The 21181-nt window shown below is 38.1% G+C and overlaps 1 protein-coding gene across 1 annotated transcript; it reads right to left on the reverse strand.

Annotated features, from left to right (window-relative positions):
* Positions 1-15226: 15226 nt before the first annotated feature.
* Positions 15227-16276, reverse strand: LOC138888659 (uncharacterized). The gene has a single exon (XM_070170561.1). It carries the CDS (start codon positions 16274-16276, stop codon positions 15227-15229), a length of 1050 nt encoding a protein of 349 aa, XP_070026662.1.
* Between the last annotated feature and the right edge of the window lie 4905 nt (positions 16277-21181).

The raw sequence follows: 21181 nt of genomic DNA on the forward strand, positions 1-21181 counted from the left end.
TCCATGTGTGAAACCTTCAAGACCAGACACAAGAATTCTACAACCTACAGACCTCAGATGAAAGGAGCCGTAGAAGCCGCCAACAAGAATATCAAGAAGATATTGAGGAAAATGATAGAGAAACATAAACAGTGGCACAAGAAACAATCATTTGCTTTATTGGGGTACCATACCACAGTCCGTACATCAACTGGGGCAACCCCCTACATGCTGGTATATGGTACAGAAGCGGTCATTCCCGCCGAAGTAGAAATCCCTTCCTTGAGGATCATATAGGAAGCAGAACTCGACGATGCAAAGTGGGTGAAGAGTTGTTACAAGCAGCTGGCTCTTATAGATGGCAATAGAATGAATGCAGTTTACCATGGTCAGCTTTATCAGAACAGAATGTCCAAAGCCTTCAACAAAAGAGTCAAGCCAAGATAATTCACACCAGGGCAGCTGGAATTAAAGAAGATTTTCCCGCATCAAGATGAAGCCAAGGGGAAGTTCTCTCCCAACTGACAGGGTCCATACATGGTCCACCGAGTTCTAACAGGAGGAGCATACTTGCAGAAATGGACGGGGAGTTTGGCCAAAGCTGATCAATTCAGACGCAGTCAAGCGATACTATATGTAACCTTTATGCTTTCTTTCATGATGTAATTTGAACTACATCTGACCTGATTCCTGTTTAAGAGGGGATACGTAGTCAGCCCTATGGGTTCAATCACAAGTCAATAAAATTTTCATTCCCCCCCCCAATTGGAAACTGGGGCAGAATTTTGAAGAGGACCCTCAAAATTCCGAAGTTAATTTCAGCCAATCATCGCTAGCAGCAGTCGAAAGCATCAATCCATTAAAATGGGGCAGAATTTTGAGGAAGACCCTCAAAATTCCGTAACAAGAGAAATTGCAATGTCTTGAACCACGTCGCAGTCGTCGGTTCATCTAAAGAAAATTATTCTAAATTATGTATTTATGTTACATTTTCTTTACTAAAATCATGCATGTTTATTTCTGAAATCGCTCTGTTTAGCAACGCTACCCCAATGATACGGACAGCATCACCAGATCAAAATTGAGCTGGTCAAGTAAAGCCAACATGGATACGAACTAACCTCCCTGCTACAAAACTCACGATTTTTCTTTCGATGCAGACATTTGGATTGCGAAAGCATCCGACATGCTATACATTCATGAGACTCACATTGCTCAGAAATACAACTCTCAAAACCATTGCACTTAATCACAGCTGTTATCCGCACGCAGTGTACCCAACAGACACAATATCCCCAGCAATCACGGTACCGCAATCCGCTATCAGCTAAGAAAACTCTACTGCCATTTGCCCTTTTTACTTCCTGCATAAGGCTACTATTTTGCCTTCCGAGACTAAGCTCTGTCTCCATCTACATTTCCTGCATTGCATAAGGCTACCATTCTACCTTCCGAGGTTAAGCTCTACCTCCATCTGTATTTCCAGCATTGCATAAGGATACCATTCTGCCTTCCGAGGTTAAGCTCTACCTCCATCTGCATTTCCTGCATTGCATAAGGCTACCATTCTGCCTTCCGAGGTTAAGCTCTACCTCCATCTGCATTCTCTACAATGCATAAGGCTATCATTCTGTCTTCTGAGACTAAGCTCTGTCTCCATCTGCATTTCCTGCATTGCATAAAACTACCATTCTGCCTTCTAAGGTTAAGCTCTACCTCCATCCGCATGGCTGAAATATTGCCACTTTATTTACATCTTGCATGGCTGAAAGATCGCCACTTTATTTACATCTTGCATCAGTTGAAAGGTTGCCACTTCAGTTACATTTTGCATCGGCTGAAATACCGCCACCTTCTGCATCCCATGGGCTGAAATATCGCCACTTCATTTACATTCTGCATGGCTGAAAGATTGCCACGTCACTTACATCTTGAATCGGCTGAAAGATCGCCCTTCATCGACTGAAATATCGCCACCTTCTACATCTCATGGGCTGAAATATCGCCACTTCATTTACATTCTGCATGGCTGAAAGATCGTCACTTCACTTATATCTTGCATCGGCTGAAAGATCGCCACCTTCTGCATCTTATGGTCTGAAAGATCACCAATCTGTCCAAAGGCGTTATTGTTCGGAGGCACCATTTTCATAGCCCGATAACGCCATGCCATGGCCTGAGGACCCCTTTTATCTTTTGCATATCATTATTCAAAGGCATCATAGTTCGGAGGCATCATTCTCATACCCCGAGAGCATCATTTCATGGCCTGCAAATCCTTTATTACACACTTCATGTCCCAGGACGTCATGGTCTGAGGACGTCATCCTAACCATCCAAAGACAACATTCATGGTCCGACGGGAACTTGCATCATGTTTAAATTTACGCACAATATATGCTTGTATTGCTTATTTGCAGGTAAACCGGCGAGCAACGACTATCTCAGCAGGAGAAATCTCGCTCCAGTTCCCGCATCCCTATTAGACCTTAACCATTCATCCCGATCTGAATATTGCGCCTGTTCTTGAAAAGGTCTCCATCGGCATACTCCGCCGACGGATCCTGAACTACATATGGCCTGATTCCTGTAAGACCAGGGATATGTAGGCAACTCAGAAGACAGAGCACGGCCAACCTCTTCAAACCATTTCGTTCGGTCAAAATTGGCCATCATATCTTTACCCGACAACTCTTTCATCCTTCCCGGGTAAAGAGGGGCAGCTGTTGATACCCAATTTTTCTCTGTATATTTTTTATAGGCAAAATACATTCAAAATAGCATATGTATGCATATATAAGTGTGTCCAAATATTCAAGTATTTTTCCTAATTTTTTTTAAAAAGATTTTTAAATCAATTTATTGCCCTATTTTAGCAGTACAAAAACCAATAATTATTCCTCAAGTTATCATTTTGGTGATCAACTTATTTTATTCTCATATTTATACCAAAATATAGCTAAGGTAATTTTTACACTTTTTTACAAATTCATTTAGTATTTTTAAAGCTGAATTGCATATAATTGCAATTTAACCTATTGTAAGATTTAATTGTGTTTATAATTACAAAATTGATTCCAGTATTTTTAATTTAATATTTATATGTTTTTAATTAATTTAGTACCTTTAATTTATTTTCAGAAATTATTTACTATTTTCTATAAAATGAAAAGGGGAAAAGTGGCTATTTAAATACTAGCCCTATTTCATTTCAATTGTAGCCCAAATCAACCCCCCAATTGAACCCAATTGCAATTTCAAATTACCCGGCCCTATTTCTAAATTACCCGACCTCTGACCCGTTTAATTCAACTTGCCCGGCTCCCCTTTTGATCCAGGTCGTTGATCATTTTGATCAACGGCCACAATTCCCCCTTTCCTTTTTTAATTCACAAACACCCCAACCCTAAAATCATTTTCATTCACCTGCCACCTCTGAAACCCCTCTCCTCTCTCAAACTCTCTCGAACCTTCCCTAACCCTAGCCGTCTCTCACCATCTTCCACCTCGAAACCCACCGGAAACCATGGCTTCCCAAGCTGTGAGGGCACTATACTCACCTCCCCTTGCTCTTACACACCTTATACCTGAAGATTCGAGGCCAGGCCTTGAAGTTTTGCACCCAAACCTCTGCCGATTCATGGTTCCAGAGTCATTGTCGGCCTTGCTCCGGCGTACCATGGTGTTTTGAGCCTGATTTTGATCTCTCCAACTCAGATCGGTGACCTTTCAAAGCCTTTCTCATTTCTAGGGTTCTTCCGAAACCCTAACCCTTCGAGGTTCTCTCCCATTTTTCTTTTAGATCTATTGTTTATCTATGCTCTACTTGAGTTTTCAAACGATTTCCCTAAACTTTTCTTTAAAAAAAATTACTTTTCAAAGTCTTTCTTTTACGATCTAGGGTTTTCTGAAAATGCTTAAGTGTTTCTCTGACTTTCTTTTCCTTTTCTTTTGTGTGTATTTGCCTCTACTGTGTTCTATGTTTTTCTTATACCATGTATGTTCTTCTACTGTGCTTTCTATATTCTGTTCTTGTATGTTCTTCTACTGTGCTTTCTATATTATGTTCTTGTATGCTTTTCTATTATGTCCCGCTATTTTCTTCTACTATGTTCTGGTATATTTTGCCTATTGTATTCTTCTACCGTGTTCTTAAGTGGTCTTACTATTTTTCTTCTATTGAACTTTGTTTAAGTCTCTTTTAAAGGGATCTTCTTAAGCATGCTTTCTTCTACTGTTCTTATCAGTCTTTTCTCATCATGTTTCGAATTAGTTTCTTTACTCTGTTTTCTTTGAACCCCTCTAATGTATTTACATGCTATTTATGAGTTTTGTTGCTGGAAGAAGCATGTTAGAAGTTTCAGTTCTTTTCTGAAACCTCTAAACATGTTTCGATTCGACTACTTACCTCCTCATCTCTGTACTTGATTCAAGGTGGAAACCTTAGAATTTGGGGGTTCTGCCGAGGTTTGATTGAACTAGGGTTTTATTTTAGAACCCTTAACTCTTTCAGATTGACTTTGAGTCTCTGAACTTAGTTTGGACACCTCTGTTTTCATACAATGCTGAACTTTTTGCTAAACTCTTCTACACTGGATTTTTTCTACTAATTTACAGGACAGTCTTCTTTCATGCTCACATGCTCCTTATATATGATGAATTTTCCTCTAAATGGTTTTCAAATTTGCAATTAGTGCAAACTTCTTTCTGAATATAGCTTGATTGATTTCTTTCCATCTTTTACTGATTTCCTCTGTGACTCGACTTAAGTAAAACCATTCTTCATCTTTTCTGACTTGGTTCATTCATACCAAATCTCAGACTTTGTGATTTACTGGCTGTTAATTGACTCCCTTACCTTATTTGTATAAACCGTGTACTGTCAAAACCCTGTCCTTAAATAACCTTTATGTATTTGCCCTCAATTGCATGCTTTACACAAAGTGTTTATTCAATTCCTTTCCTTAAATGGTTTTACTCGTTTTGAATCTGAATCCCTTAATTAAGGGAAGGCTTGTGTAATTGATTGACAATCAGTTTTCAAACTATTTTCTTACCTTATTTCTCCCTGCTTTCTACACTATAAAAGGCACGACCCTTTTCACTTCACACTTCACACTTCACAATTCATAATCCTTCTGAACTCTTACTTACACATAATAGCATTCTCTCTTCTTGTCTGTATTGTGTCTTTTATAAGACTACTGCATTTTCTCTTTTGTTCCTTTGAAACTGGTATGTCCCAATTTAAGTTTCAGCATCACCAATGTGTTTACTTACATTCTTTGTATTCATGTCTACTTTATTATTTTTTGTAGAGTCCGACATTTAGCTTAGTATGCCTATGTTCTACTGCTTGTTCTTGTTATGAATCTTTTCTCCCTATCCCATTACCCCTATGTGTTTGCGAATGGTGACTTAGGGCATGGCAATTTGTCCATGAACTGAGTTTTGAACCAATGGGGTCTTAACCTCTAAACAGGCTGGAGGGTGTGCCAGCATATCCCATTGCTGGGTATGCCCATCAGCCTGCTCTTCTTGTGTTCTTGGAAATTCCCCCACTCCTCTATACCCCTATGTGCACTGATTTTAAGTTATTCCCTTTTCCCTTTCCCCTTTCCGAATTTCACTTCTATACTTGCACTTTCTCTTAGTCTTTAAGTTCTGCCCTCTCTTGTGAGCCTTGCCTTGGGGCCCTTTGATCTCCCTCTGAACTTGGACACTTGAGGGCTGGCCTTTCCACACTGCACTTGTCCTAATATGATAATACATTTGGGTGTGAGCATTGCCCGGGGTCCTTTTGATGCTCTTAGGGAACTTTGACACACTCAAATGGGAGAAAGGCTTTGGATCATGATCTTTGGAGTTGGTTTACCTCATATTTCAGACATGAAGTCTGAATCAGGCTCTCTTTGGTTGTACTTTTAATTTCTGATGTATTTTCTTTACTTTATTTTTCTGGACTGTAATAACTTTGTAATAAACTATTGGGGATGGCTAGTGAAAAAAGGGGGGATAGTTATTTATGTAAAAGGGGTAGATATCCTGCTCATAGGGAATTTCTGATTTCTGCATATCACATAGATATCCTGCCTATAGAAATTCTGCACTTCTATGCCTATAAGGAATTTTGCACCCATATAGATATCCTGCCTATAGGTTTCTGAAATTCTGCATTCATATGGATATCCTGCCTATAGTTGAATTTCTGTATCTCTCATATAGATACCATGCTCATAGTTAACTGGAAATCCGAATCTTGCATATGCATCTATCACTAGGCAAACCTGTTTATAGGGCTTAAATAACTAACTGCATTTAGATATCATGTTCATAGGCTTAAACGAAGTACAACATTTAGATGTCATGCCTATAGGATTTCTGCACTCTTTCTAGGTCTGTAAAAGTGTTTAAAATCAACAACGCCTAGAAAGCATGCCTATAGGAATTAATAACCAAGTCTGAAACGTCTCACTCGCCAACAAATCTAATATCATTGTCCGACGTCTGCAGAATTCATGATCTTTTGTCAAAACTCTTCTTTCCTGAATAACTGACAACCTTTTCTAAAATCATTATACTTTATCTTTTTTGAAATCAGTAGATATCATGCCTATAGGTTTTCGTCTAAAACTTAGGCAAGCCATAGGACAGTTTATAAACTGAATCAGATTTTATTAACTACAACCAGCAGACATGCCTGATTCGGGCTTCTTATCTGAAATATGCAATAAATCAGTCTGCCCCAACTTTTAATCAGACCCTAATTAGTACGTGTAAGACATGCTAAACTATATGTTTTTCTTTGATTTAAGGAGGTCTGTTTGAGACTTATTTGTTTATGTGCTTCCCCATACTTGCTATATATATGTTTTTGCTTGTTGCCTTAGTATTTTTACCTTTAAAACCACAAATAAGCCCGACTTCTCCTCCCTTTTAAGAATAGTAGTCCCAAGTACCTCCGGGGCTGATAGGATTACGGCGGGTAATAGCATGTAATAAGTAAATGAGACCGATCTGCGCTTTAATACCTTAACGGGGTGGGAAGAGTAGATATAGATATGATGACCACGTGATAATGTCATGTGTAACCCCTCATCGAGGAGCGATTACTAGGCATTGTGTGGGGTGATCCATATTATTTATAAACCTAGGATCCTCTTCCCTTTACTTGTTTATTTCATTGTTTACTTTCAAATTTCAAACTATTTTTCTCAAAATTTCAACTTTTCTTTCGTTTCTTTTAACTTCATCTATTTGCAACCATTATGTGAAAACCCCCTCTTATTTGAAAGCCTTACTTGCCTACGTGTTATTTGCACTTAAGTTCACAACAATATTCTGCTAGGGAACCACACTAGTGGATCCTAAGGGGTGCCTAACACCTTCCCCTTGGGATAATTTCAAGCCCTTACCCAATTTCTGGTTACTCAAATCAAATCCTTTTTAGTGTCCTAATGCACTTTAATCATTAGGTGGTGACTCTTCTATTCAAACCCAATTCCCAAAAGGAAACGAGTTGCCCTTCCAAATGTCATAAACCTGATTTTGCGAGAAAAAAGGGGGCGCGACAGCATTTTCTTTGTTCAGACGGGCAATCTATATGCCTTGAGAGGTGCTGGAACCATGTGCCTCCTGGCCCTGATTGAGCTAACCTCCAAGAATGACATTCTATGCCTTAAGCTTCTGTATCTCTTCAGTAGCAATATTCTGAGCTTCAATTAGTTGAGAGATAGTGGAATTACTGCCAAGTGCCAACCCCTCTTTTTCCAAAGGGACTTTGAAGAAGTCAAATATTTTAGTGAGTTGGAACCCGTAAGGTAACCCATGATTACCATCCTTAAAATCTACAATTTTAGCTCTATCATGAGACCAGGCATATTTATAGTGGTGTAGGCATCCAATGCTTCTATGAGAAACAAGTCTGCTTGTGACGTAATGGAACGTATTTCTTCATGTGGGGGAAGAACTTTGTTCACCATTTTAAACATTAGTTGGTACACTAGAAGAAGGGCCTTCTTGTGTACCCGTTCCCCTTGTTGTCATGCATTATCCTTCAAGATGGCATTTTTGAAGTTTGGAGAACAGGTCCCCTGATTAGAGGATATTCTGCCAGTAGGCACTCCCAAAATAGTTCTTAACACAGCCTCATCCATCACAAAGTCAACACCATTCACCTTCATGCAGATGTTGTCATCCTCCACTGTGAAAAATTCGGCATAGAAACTGCGCACCTATACTTCATACACCTTAGGACTCTCATTTGTGAACAAATGTGTCCATTGTTGAAATTCAAGAATATCAACCAGCTGGCGCATCCCTGTCATGTCAAGAATATCATGGGCATATGTTCTACCCCACAATACCTTCTAGTTTCTCAGATTTTCCCTTCCTTCATCCTTGGCCACACCCACCTTGGCCTTCTTGAAGAAATCGGGTTCCTCATTGGCACCAGCCTTCTGTTTCACTGATTTTCTCACAATTTTCCCTTTCTCTGCAGATTTCTTAGACACCTTTTCTCCAAACTCTTCAGACACTTTTTCACCAGACTCCTCACCCATCTTCTCACCAGACTTTTCCACTTCAACATTTCTACCTTCCATCGTTCTCACTGATGACTCCTTCCTGAGTTATGGAATAGTAGGTTTCTTGAAGGACTTACGAACTAAGTAACTATGTTCCCCCATTCAGCTCGTCATCAACATCAACAACAAGTGTTGGAGGCACTACTTGAAAGTACAAGAGGGGGGTGAATTGTTTACTAATTAAAATTGGTCGATTAATATAAGTATTAGTTGATTGACTTCAAGACATAGGGAGTGAAAGCGGTAAAAAGAATTGGTAAGGCACACATAATTTATACTGGTTCGATACCGTTGTGGGACTTACATCCAGTTTCCCTTGGGTCACAAGGGTTCCCTTAAGATCTTTGAACAAAGTTACAATATTGATGGTTTTTTGCGTTTACCATCAACGTACAATTTCAGCACTTGAGTTTGACACAACTTTCTTTTGTACTCTAGATCTCTCTATATTTTGAGACACTGATAACTTAGAATTACAGTGTTTGAACTAAGAAATACACAGATATGGAATACAGTTTGTGTAGTTGCATGGTATTCTTCTTGAGAGAGCAACCTTCTTATATAAGAGAAAAGAGCTATTGAGTCCTTTTCGAAATTGGAGGTACAAGATCTTTAATTAAGGGATTTGACCCAAGAGGTGCCTCTTTGAATCTTGCTCTTTGACTAGCCCAGATTCGAATGTGACCTTCCTTGTCACAACTGAATTCAAGGAAAGATTAATTTGCTAGCGCGATCTTCAAAACTGGAGTGACCATGATTGGCAATCTGTGTTCCCTTGATTGGGGACGAGTTAATCTGCTTCTTGATTGATCATTAATGCAGTAAGTGATTCTTCATTGGCAATTTGTGTTCCTTTGATTGAGGACGAGTCAATCTGCTTCTTGATTGATCATTAATGCAGTAACTGATTCTTCATTATTTCCTTATTTTGAATCTAGTAGCAATCTTGCTAAGCATCTTCATTCTTTCCTTTTTGTTTGTCCTGAAAATATAGCATAAGATAATATTGTCATCATTGAAACTTAAACATAAACTTATTAATCTCCCCCTTTTTGATGATGACAATCAAGAAAGAGTAAACACGTTTTAAGTAAATTAAGATACTTCCCTTTTAAGGAGTTGCTCCCCCTGAGCTAGTGCTTCCCTATTTTGAATGATGTGCTCATGTCTCCCCCCTGAGTGTTTACTCACATATTTTCTCCCCCTTTGACATCAGTCAAAAAGGAAAGAATAATATAATATACAAAAACACAGAGCAATATAATGTACATACTAAAATAGGTAAGAGCAGTAGAGTCTTAAGTTGGTACAAACCAAAAATAATTGTCTAAAGGCCACCATCAAAAACAGAAAAAAACGTAAGTTGTTTATCACAAAAACAGCCAGAGATAATTAATGACGTCCCAGAAAGTATTTGAAGGTGTTGATCCCTTTGGTGCAGAAGGAGTCATAGGAGTTTTCAATATCCTTGACGAGCTTGTCCATCTTTTCAGTCATGGAATTGAAAGCCCTGGTTCCATGTGTCCTTATAGCTCTTATGTCTATCCGTAGCTTTGCTACGTCTGAACCTGTCTCCTTAGTATCATCTCTGATCTTATCTACCTGTTCTTTCATTTACACAAGCAGCATCTTGACTTCATCAAGGTGTTGTTGAATGTGTGGAAGGTTCGGATAGGTAGTCGACTTAGGAACTGGTAGATCAGCTTGAACATCAACCGGAGCTGGAGCACTTTCAACCTTGGCTCGTTTAACCAATCCACTTCACCCAATGAGTATCCCATCATATAAAATGCAGTTTTATCATAAGTACAGGAGATGTGCTTGGGTGTGAAGGGTGCCAAGTCAACCTTCATAACTTCAAGGATATGAGAGATAAGAATACCATAGGTCAGACAAGCAGCAGAAGAGGAAATATCCCTAATACTCTCACGCATATATTGATGAATCCATATAAACCAATCAAGATGCTTGTTGTTGACTAGACAGTAGAGGATAAAGATATCTCTAGTGGCAAAGAACTTAGGGACCCAGACCTGAGAAGGAGAGTGGTGGCAATCATGTGGGTCAAAATACGGAGTTCAAACTTCAGATTTTTGCGGCCAATGTCAGGGGGTTATCAGACAAGAAAATTTTTGCTTCTTCAAGAGACACTTCAAAGTTTTTGGGCCAAGACTTTCTGACAAACACATCATACCCACTAAATTTGGCAGAAAAAATCTTTTCAAATTGGTATGAGTCCAACACAATTCTAGTTCCTAGGACCATAGATTCTAAGTCATCCTTATCATTCACAAAAAAATTTGCATAAAATATTTTCACAGGTTCTTCATATATAGAATTTCCAAGAGTGTCAAATAAAAGGGAAAGGTGCTGAAAATTAAAAATTGCAGTCACATCACAATGAAGGCTTTGCATAAGAGAGAGACTTATAAAGCATCCATAAGCAATGGATTTTGACTTATAGGACTCAAACCTTGCCTTTTCACCAGAGCCATAGAAAATTAGCTTGTATTCTGGACCAAAATCCAAGCACTCTACCTTGCCCTTTTTGCATGCAACCTTTTTAGGGGTTTGCTCCATGGGTCATTTTTTGGCCTTTTGTTTGGCTGATGGGGTGGATTTCAGATGAGGCACTGCTATCATTGTCAGTTTTGAGAAGGTCTGAGTTAATGGATGATTCTACATCCACATGTTCTTCTGTATTAAGAGGTTTTTAAAACCTACGGCTTCGTCTAGTTGTAGAGGAAGGGTTTCTTTTGGCCATGGAGAAGTCGGTGGTTTGGTAGAGAATGAGGAGAGTATTTGGAAGTGAGAGGCTTTTATCAAACAATTTGAGATAAGTGAAAGGGAGTCTTGGTTACTGGAAGGGTCAAGCAGAGGCGAAGGTGATGGTTCTGAATGACTATAATTAATAATTATACCTCCACAGTAAAATTAATTAGTACACGGATAATTAAGGAAATAAAATATACTGAAAGCTTGTAAAATAATTTAACCATTTTAAAAAGCAATTGGTTTACAAATTTGGCAAAATGCCAATTTTTTTCCGAAGGACACAAAATCTTTCGTCTAAAAAAGGCTTAGTAAAAATATCAGCAAGTTGAGAATCGGTGCTAATGAACTCTAATGTAATATTACCTTTTGCAAAATGATCACGAATAAAATGATGTTTAATTTCTATATACTTTGCTCTAGAATGATGCACAAATTTTTTAGATAAGCAGATAGCATTGGTGTTGTTGCAAAAAATAGGAGTGGCAGTAAGACATAAATCATAATCAACGAGTTGATGCGTGATCCATAAGACTTGTGTACAACAACTTCCAACAGCTAGGTATTCTACCTCAGTTGTTAAAAAAGCAACACAATTTTGTTTCTTATTATGCCAAGATACTAAGACATTTCCCAGCAATTGACATGTCCTATTGGTACTTTTCCTGTCAGTTTTGTCTCCTACAAAATCAGCATCTGAAAAGCCTCTCAAGGAGAAATTGTTAGTATGATCATACCATATGCCGAATTCAGTAGTACCAATTAAATATCTAATAATGCGTTTAACCGCAGTCAAATGGGATTCCTTAGGAGCTGACTGAAATCTAGCAAATTTACATACACTAAACATAATATATGGTCGACTAGCAGTTAAATAGAGTAGAGATCCAATTATTCCTCTATACATGATTTTATCAATCATTTTTCCATTGTTGTCATCATCTAGCACGGTAATTGGACTCATATGAGAGCCAATAGCCTTAGCATTTTCCATTCCTAACTTTTTGATAAGCTCCTTGGTGTACTTAGTTTGGATAATGAAAATGCCTTTAGGAGACTGCTTGATTTGAAGTCCAAGGAAGAAGGTTAATTCTCCCATCATGCTCATTTCAAATTCACCTTTCATGGAAAGAGCAAATTCTTCACAAAGAACAGTGTTAGGGCTACCAAAGATAATGTCATCAACGTAAATTTGAGTAATGCGATTACCAGAATTTGGTTGCTTAATGAAAAGAGTTGTATCTATGTTACCTCGTTTGAAACCTTGATAAAGAAGAAAAGAACTTAAACTTTCATACCATGCTCGCCGAGCTTGTTTGAGATCATACAGGGCTTTAGTCAGTTTGTATACAGGGTTTGGAAAGTTGGCATTTGCAAACTCAGGAGGTTACTTCACGTATACTTCTTCAGATATATAACCATTTAGGAACGCACTTTTGACATCCATTTGATACAGTTTGAATCCTTTGTGAGCAGCAAACGCAAGTAAGATTCGGATGGATTCAAGTCTTTCCACAGGTGCAAAGGTCTCATCATAATCGATTCCTTCTTGTTGAGAGTAACCTTGAGCCACCAGTCTTGCTTTATTTCGAACGACTTGGCCTGATTCATCCAATTTATTTTTGAAAACTCATTTAGTCCCAACAACAGAGGAGTTTTGAGGTTTTGGAACTAATTCCCAGACTTTGTTTTTCTCAAATTGATCTAATTCTTCTTTCATAGCATTGATCCAATGAGAATCTTTTAGAGCTTCATCAACCTTCTTGGGCTCAATTTGAGAAATGAGAGCTACATGAGACTTGTTCTTTTGTGATCTCCTTGTAGTTATTCCTTCCTGTGGATCTCCTATAATGGATTTGTGAGGGTATCCTATTTCGTTCTTCTATTCATTTGGAGTATTTGTTGTAGAGATCTTTTAAGTGTTAGTCGACTGAACTGGTTGAGATAAGTTAAGATCTTGTGGATGAACTTCAGCTAATTGAGTCTGTAGGTTAGCTGACTCATCTTGATGATCTTTACTTATAATAACAGATTTTGGAGCACAAGAAATTTCTTCGTCTTCAGCAACATGTTCATTCTATTGGCGAGGGTTAGTATCAATAAAAATAACATGAATAGATTCTTCAATACATAAGGTTCTCTTATTATAAACTCCGTAAGCTCTACTTGAGGGAGAGTAACCAAGAAATATACCTTCATCATTCTTCGGATCAAACTTACCCAGATTATCTTTACCGTTGTTATGAACACAGCATTTGCATCTGAAAGGGTAGAAGTAGCTGATGTTTGGTTTCTTACCATTCCACAGTTCATAGGGAGTCTTTTTGAGTATAGGGCGAATGAGACACCTGTTAATGATATGACATGTTGTACTTACCGCTTCTGCCTAAAAATGATGAGGTAAAGAATTTTCCACTATCATGGTTCTTGCCATATCCTGTAAGGTTCTGTTTTCTATTCTACTAAACCATTCTGTTGAGGAGATCTTGGTGAAGAGAAATTATGGGAGATTCCTTGATCATTGTAGAAATTTTCAAACGCTCTGCTTTCAAACTCTCCTCCACGATCACTTCTGATAGTAGAGATGTAGTAACTCTTCTCACGTTGAACCTTCTTACAGAAAACTTCAAAATTCTTTAAGGTGTCATCTTTATGACTAAAAAATATAACCCATGTAAATCTAGAGAAATCATCTACAATAACAAAAGCATATTTCTTTTCTCCTATACTAGCAGTTCTAGTAGGGCCAAATAAATCCATATGCAGCAATTGAAGAGTTTTAGAGGTAGAAACAATGTTTTTGACTTTGAAAAAGGAACGAGTTTGTTTTCCTAGTTGCCATGCATCACAGATGTGATCTTTTGAAAAATCTAGTTTTGGAAGACCAATAACAAGGTCATGTTTTGAAAGTTTTTGAATGGTGTGCATGCTAGCATGCCCAAGTTTCCTATGCCAAACCCAGGGATCTTCAATTGTAGATGTAAGACAAATTTGATCACCAAAGTTATCCAAGTTTTTGATAGTATAGACATTTCTGTCCCTATTACCAGAGAGAATGATGTTACCTGATTCGTCTTCTATGAACCAGCCATGTTTCTTAAAACGAACCTCATAATGATTGTCACATAGTTGACTGATGCTGAGAAGATTGTATCCGAGTTCATCTACTAGGTAAACTTTATCCATATCACATGTAGAGCTTAAAGGAACCTTTCCAATACCATAACAATTCCTTTGGATTTGTCACCAAAGGTAACTATTCCTCTATCTAGCTTGGTGACTGATTTGAACAATTGTTTGTCACCCATCATATATCTGGAACACGCGCTGTCAAGATATCATTTTTTCCCTTTTTGATTCTTCTTGTGATGTTCCTGCAAAACAAGAGTACTTATTTTTAGGTACCCAAGCCTGCTTGGGTCCTGAACAGTTAGATTTTTGAGAGTTAGTTTGATTTAAAGATTTTGGTCTCCAAATCCATCTCCTGTTGTTTTTGAACCTGCAATGGTTTGAGGTGTGACCTCTTTTACCACAGTAGGAGCAAGATGAACTGTTGAAGTTTCCAGAATTATTTTCAGCTCTAATTCTATTCCTGCAATTGTTAGTGCTATGACCATTTTTACCACAAAAGGAACATGCTATTTTCTTTCTAACAGGAATGTTCTGAGCAGTCTTGACTGAACTAGAACTTGAGCTTCTTTGAAGACCATTCAATCAAAGCCTGATTTTGCATACTTATGTTTCAGGGCCCAATCCTTCTTCTCTCTTTCTCTTTATCTCTTGACTTTTTTGAGTTCATTTACTACTATTTCTACATCTACAAGAGCAATATCAAAAAATTCTTGAAGTTTATAACAATCTGGACATAAAGGAGTACGTACCTCACTAGTTCATTCATCCAACGGTGAACGAGGTCTTCTTGAATCATCTTCTTCATCGTTGCTATCTACCACTCGACCAAGTTCCTCTGATTCTTCATCATTGCTTAGAGCCATAAAGCACATGTTGGCAATTTTCTCGTGATCAGATTCCTCCTCATCACTCAATGCTCCAACAGCTTTCTTCTTTTGAACATTTCTACTAAGCTTCCTTTTTAATTCAGGATAGTCAGCTTGAACGTGTTCGAACTTTCCACATTTGTAACATCTTCCATCATTTTTATCTATTTCATTGCTCGCCCTTCCTTTTCTGAAATTTGACTTACCTCTTCTGTAGTTTCTGTTTCTTCTCATCACGTTGGTCACAACTTGCGAGAGCATTGCAATTTTTTCATCTTGTTCTCCTCCTTCTACTTCATCTTCATTTTCTGGTTCAGCCATAGTTGACTTGAAAGCAATAGTTTTCTTCTTCTCTTGAATTTGTTTGTCAAGATGAGTTTTCTCAAAAGCAATCAAGTCACCTCTGAGATCATCATAGGAGATTTTGTCCAGATCTTGACATTCCAAAGCTATGACCTTTGATTTCAAGATTGTAGGTAGGCTTCTGAGGATCTTTCTAACCTGTTCGCCACTTTTAATAGGTCTTCCAAATGATTTGAGGTCTCCAAGGATTTTGCTGAACCTAGAAAACATTTCTTCAACAGATTCTCCATCCTTCATTTGAAATAATTCATATTCCCGAACCAGGAGATTTATTCTAGTCTCTTTCACCTTGTTGGTTCCTTCATAAGTGACTTCTAGTTTATCCCACATTTCTTTTGCAGTCTCACAACTGAATATTTTTTCATATTCTTCTCTACTGATAGCATTGTATAGTAGATTTTTTGCTTTTTCATTGACGGTGATAACAACTGCTTGTTCATCAGTGTAATCATCTAAATCCAAAGGATTAGTTGATGTGATGACTTGACCATTTTCATCCTTCTTTGGAGGAATTGGAAGGTTTTTCTTTTTTATCACATGCCATACTTTGATGTCATATGACATGGTATATGTTTCCATCCATACTTTCCAATGAGAAAAATGTTGACCATTGAAGTAAGGGGGTCAAACCTGAGAGGTTCCTTCTTGAAAGAGAGCACCAACAACAGTGTTGGATCCCATTGATCTTTTTCTCACTAGCGGTAAAGCAAAGATTGTGAGCCTTGCTCTAATACCAATTGAAAGTACAAGAGGGGAGTGGATTGTTTACTAATTAAAATTGGTCGACTAATATAAGTATTAGTTGACTGACTTCAAGACAGAGGGAGTGAAAGCAGTAAAAAGAATGGGTAGGGCACACACGATTTATACTGGTTCGGTATCGCTGTGGTACTTACATCCAGTTTCCCTTGGGTCACAAGGGTTACCTTAAGATCTTTGAACAAAGTTACAATATTGATGGTTTTTGTGTTTACCATCAACGTACAATATCAGCACTTGAGTTTGACACAACTTTCTTTTGTACTTAAGATCTCTCTATCTTTTAAGACACTGATAACTTAGAATTATAGTGTTTGAACTAAGAATTAGACAGATATGGAATACGGTTTGTGTAGTTGCATGGTTTTCTTCTTGAGAGAGCAACCTTTTTATAGAAGAGAAAAGAGCCGTTGAGTCCTTTTCAAAATTGGAGGCACAAGATCTTTAATTAAGGGATTTGACCCAAGGGGTGCCTCTTCGAATCTTGCTCTTTGACTAGCCCAGATTCGAATGTGACCTTCCTTGTCACAGCTGAATTCAAGGAAAGATTAATTTGCCAGCGCGATCTTCAAAACTGGAGTGACCATGATTGGCAATCTGTGTTCCCTTAATTGAGGATGAGTATATTTGCTTCTTGATTGATCATTAATGCAGTAACTGATTCTTCATTGGCAATTTACGTTCCCTTGATTGAGGACGAGCCAATCTACTTCTTGATTGATCATTAATGCAGTAACTGATTCTTCATTCTTTCCTTATTTTGAATCCAGCAGTAATCTTGCTAAGCATCTTCATTCTTTCCTTTTTGTTTGTCCTGAAAATATAGCATATGATAATATTGTCATCATTGAAACTTAAACATAAACTTTGGGTTTTATAACAAGGGAAAAAGGAGAAACTGACATTGTAATGACGTGGTACTTTCTCAGCTGTTTAAAAAGTTATGCATGAGAGTACAAAGGAACTACTAACCTGTGTCAAGGGAATCAGGTTCCCTGACTACTTTTGTAAATGTGCGTCTCATCCTTTTACCAAAATGCAACACCATTAGCTTCTTCTTTGCTCTATAATTGTCATGCGTGTCTACCTGTAACGGTATAGAAATGAGTTAGAACGTGCCAAAAAACACTTTTAGCTATTTTACCTGTTCGTTTCTTTCATAGCCAATCATCATGGGACCAGGTCCTCAACTTGATTTTATCAACCCCAGTGCCAAATGATTCTTTTCAAAATGCTCTCTGCCCAGTGCTTCTGTAAAGATATCTGCAGTTTGATCTTCTGTGCTGCAAAAATTCATGCAGATAAGCCCTTTCTCAACATTATCTCTGAGAAAATGATGTCGCACATCAATATACTTTGTTCTCTTATGCTGAACTCGATTCTTTGCCATGTTGAGAGCACTGGTGTTGTCATATAGTAATGGCACACAATCAGAGAACACACCAAAATCTTCTAGCTTCTACTTGATCCATGGCAATTGAGCACAACGAGAGGCAGCTGCCACATACTCAGCTTCTGTAGTTGAAAGAGCCAGTGAGTTTTGTTTTCTTGTACCCCATGAAATTAGACACGATCCCAGAAAGTGTGCCATGCCTGAAGCACTTTTTCTATCCCCTAGGTAACCAGCATAATCAGCGTCAGCATACCTAATCAAGTCAAAATTGTCTCCTGGAGATAGTAGAGAACCAGGTCTTGTGTTCCTTTGAGATACCTCAGGATTCTCTTGGCAGCCTTCATATGAGATTCCTTGGATTAGATTGAAATCTAGCATATAGACCCACACTGAAATCGAGGTCTGGTCTGCTTGTTGTGAAATACAAGAGTGACCCAATGATACCTCTATACATGGTCTCGTTAACAGGAAAACTAGGTTCATCTATGTCTAGACGAGTGGCAGTGGCAATAGGAGTATTAATGATTTTTGAACTTTCCATATCAAATCTCTTTAGAAGCTTTTTCATGTGCTTTTGCTGACTTATCATTATGCCCTTTGGAGTTTGCTTAACTTGCAGACTTATGAAGAAATTCAATTCCCCCATCATGCGCATCTCGAACTCACTTCCCATAAGCTTTGCAAACTCTTCACACAGGGAATAATTTGTTGCACCAAAGATGATGTCGTCAATATAGACTTGCACAATGAGCATGTTCCTCCCCTGTTTCTTTAGAAATAAGGTGTTGTCAATTTTTCTTGTTGTAAATCCATTTTCAAGGAGGAATTTGGACAACCTTTCATACCATGCACGAGGAGCTTGCTTTAGCCCATATAAAGCCTTGTCAGGTTTGAATACATGCTTAGAATGCTTATGACATTCAAAGCCAGGTGGTTGTTTGACGAAGACTTCTTATTTTAGATATACATTTAGAAATGCACTTTTGACATCCATTTGGAATAATTTGAATTCCATATGAGATGCAAAGGCAATGAGGATTCTGATGGCTTCTATTCGAGCAGTTGGAGCAAAAGTTTTGTCATAGTCGATCCCTTCTTCTTGATTGTAGCCTTGAACTACTAACCTTGTCTTTTCTTTCTTGTGTTGCCAAACTCATCTAGTTTATTTTTGAACACCCACTTAGTTCCTATAATAGTTCTGTCAGCAGGTCAAGGAACCAGATGCCATACGATATTCCTCTCAAATTGATGAAGTTCATCTAGTATAGTAGTAATCCAGTCGGCATCTTTCAATGCTTTTTTGATATTTTTTGACTCAATTTGAGAAAGAAAGGTTGAGAAGGCAAGTGAGTTTGTTAACTTTGACCTAGTTTGAATCCCCGAGGCAAGAGGAGTGATCACATTCTGAAGAGGATGTGAACTCTTATGCTTCTAGTTAGACACCTGAATCTCATTGTGAGAAGATCCAGGTTCTTCTAAATGTGATTCATTATTAACATGAGTTTTACTTCTCAGATCAGCATCTAGGTTCCTTGCACAACATCAACAACTCTATTCTCTACTTTAGTTATTATGATTCAGGTACCAGGTTCCTCTACATCAACTGGAGATTCAGCTGCACCATTATTATTTGATTCTTTGACCAGACTTATCATGTCAGCCTTTCTATTTGCCATATCAATAACTTCACCAGGAACATTTGATAGGTCTCCATCTTGATCAGCCTTATCGTGTGAATCTCTTCCAAATAGGTGGTGTGATTCATCAACGATCACATGTATGTTTTCCTCAACATATTGAGTTCATTTGTTGTACACCTTGTAAGCTTTTCTTTGTAATGAATAGCCAAGAAATTTTCCTTCATCACTTTGGCATCAAATTTTTCTAGTGCTTCCTTACCATTATTGAGGACAGAACATTTGCAGCCAAATGTCCTTAAGTGTGTTAGCTTGGGTTTTCTCCCGTTCAGTAGTTCATACAGGGTTTTGTCTAGGAAGGACCTAATCATGAACATGTTCACCAAGTAGCATGCAGTGTTAACTAACTTTGCACAAAAACTTTTTGCAATCCACTGTCATCAACATTGTCCTAACCATGTCTTCAAGAGTTCTATTTTTTCTCTCTACAACACTATTTTCTTGGGGTGTTCTTGGAGCTGAAAAATTATGACATACTATTTTCAGCATAGAATTCGTTGAACTTTGCATTGTCGAACTTTGTGCCATGATCAGATCTTATACTCACAACATTATGACTCGTCTTTACTTGGATCTTCTTTACAAAAGCAGCAAACACCAGGAAAATCTCATCTTTGGTTTTGAGGAACAAGGTCCATGTGAATCTGGAGTAGTCATCTACTATAATGAAAATGTATTTCTTTCCTCTTCTACTTGGCACTCTCATAGGTCCATATAGATCCTTATGGTGGAGATCAAGTTGCGTGGAGGTTCTTACTTCCTTTTTGGGTTTGAAGGAGGACCTGATTTGCTTTTCTTTTACACATGTATCCCACACCTTGTGATCTTTGAAGATTGACTTAGGTAGCCTACGAATCAGGTCCTTCTTGACAAATTTGTTCAGCAACGTAAAACTTGCATGTCCCAACCTTCTGTGCCACAGTTCAGCATCATCATCTACAGCACTCAGACACGTGAGATCCCTATTGTGCAAGAACTCAAAATAAGCAACATAAATGTTTTTGTATCCTTTTGCCATCAGGACCACTTCACCAATCACGAGGTTTGTGAATGTGCAAATTTTTAACATAAATTCCACCTTGTTTTTCTTTGTCACGGATTTGAGAAACACTTAGTAAGCTATACTTCAAGTAGCTCACATAATACACATTTTCGATTGAGTGAGTGGGAGATTTCCCAATTCTTCCTACTCCCAAAATGTATCCGTTTTTGCCATTACCAAAGGACACACTACCTCCTTGCAAGGCTTTGAGTGAAAGAAAATCATTAGTGCTTCCAGTCATATGCTTAGAACATCCACTATCCATATACCATCTTTGGTTGCTCCATGCACAAGGAAATTAAGTATTAGACTTAGGAACCCAAATAGGTTTGTGTCCATTGTAGTGAGAAAAAGGGTGAATCAAGGTTCTTTTTGTCCAAGCAGGCATCACACGTTTTTTATATGAGGGACCAGGTTCTTTAGCAGTACTTACTTTTTCAGCAAAAACTTTATTTTTTTGTTGGCACTGAAATCTAGCTTTACATGTTTCTTTAAAATGCCCAGTGTTACCACAATGAGTGCAAAGCCAGTTATCAGGGACACTAACGTACTTGCTATGAGGGTTGTAAGGAGTCTTTTCCCTTAATTCCTGA

This window comes from Nicotiana sylvestris, chromosome 3 (assembly GCF_000393655.2).
Source record: "Nicotiana sylvestris chromosome 3, ASM39365v2, whole genome shotgun sequence".
NCBI lineage: Eukaryota > Viridiplantae > Streptophyta > Magnoliopsida > Solanales > Solanaceae > Nicotiana > Nicotiana sylvestris.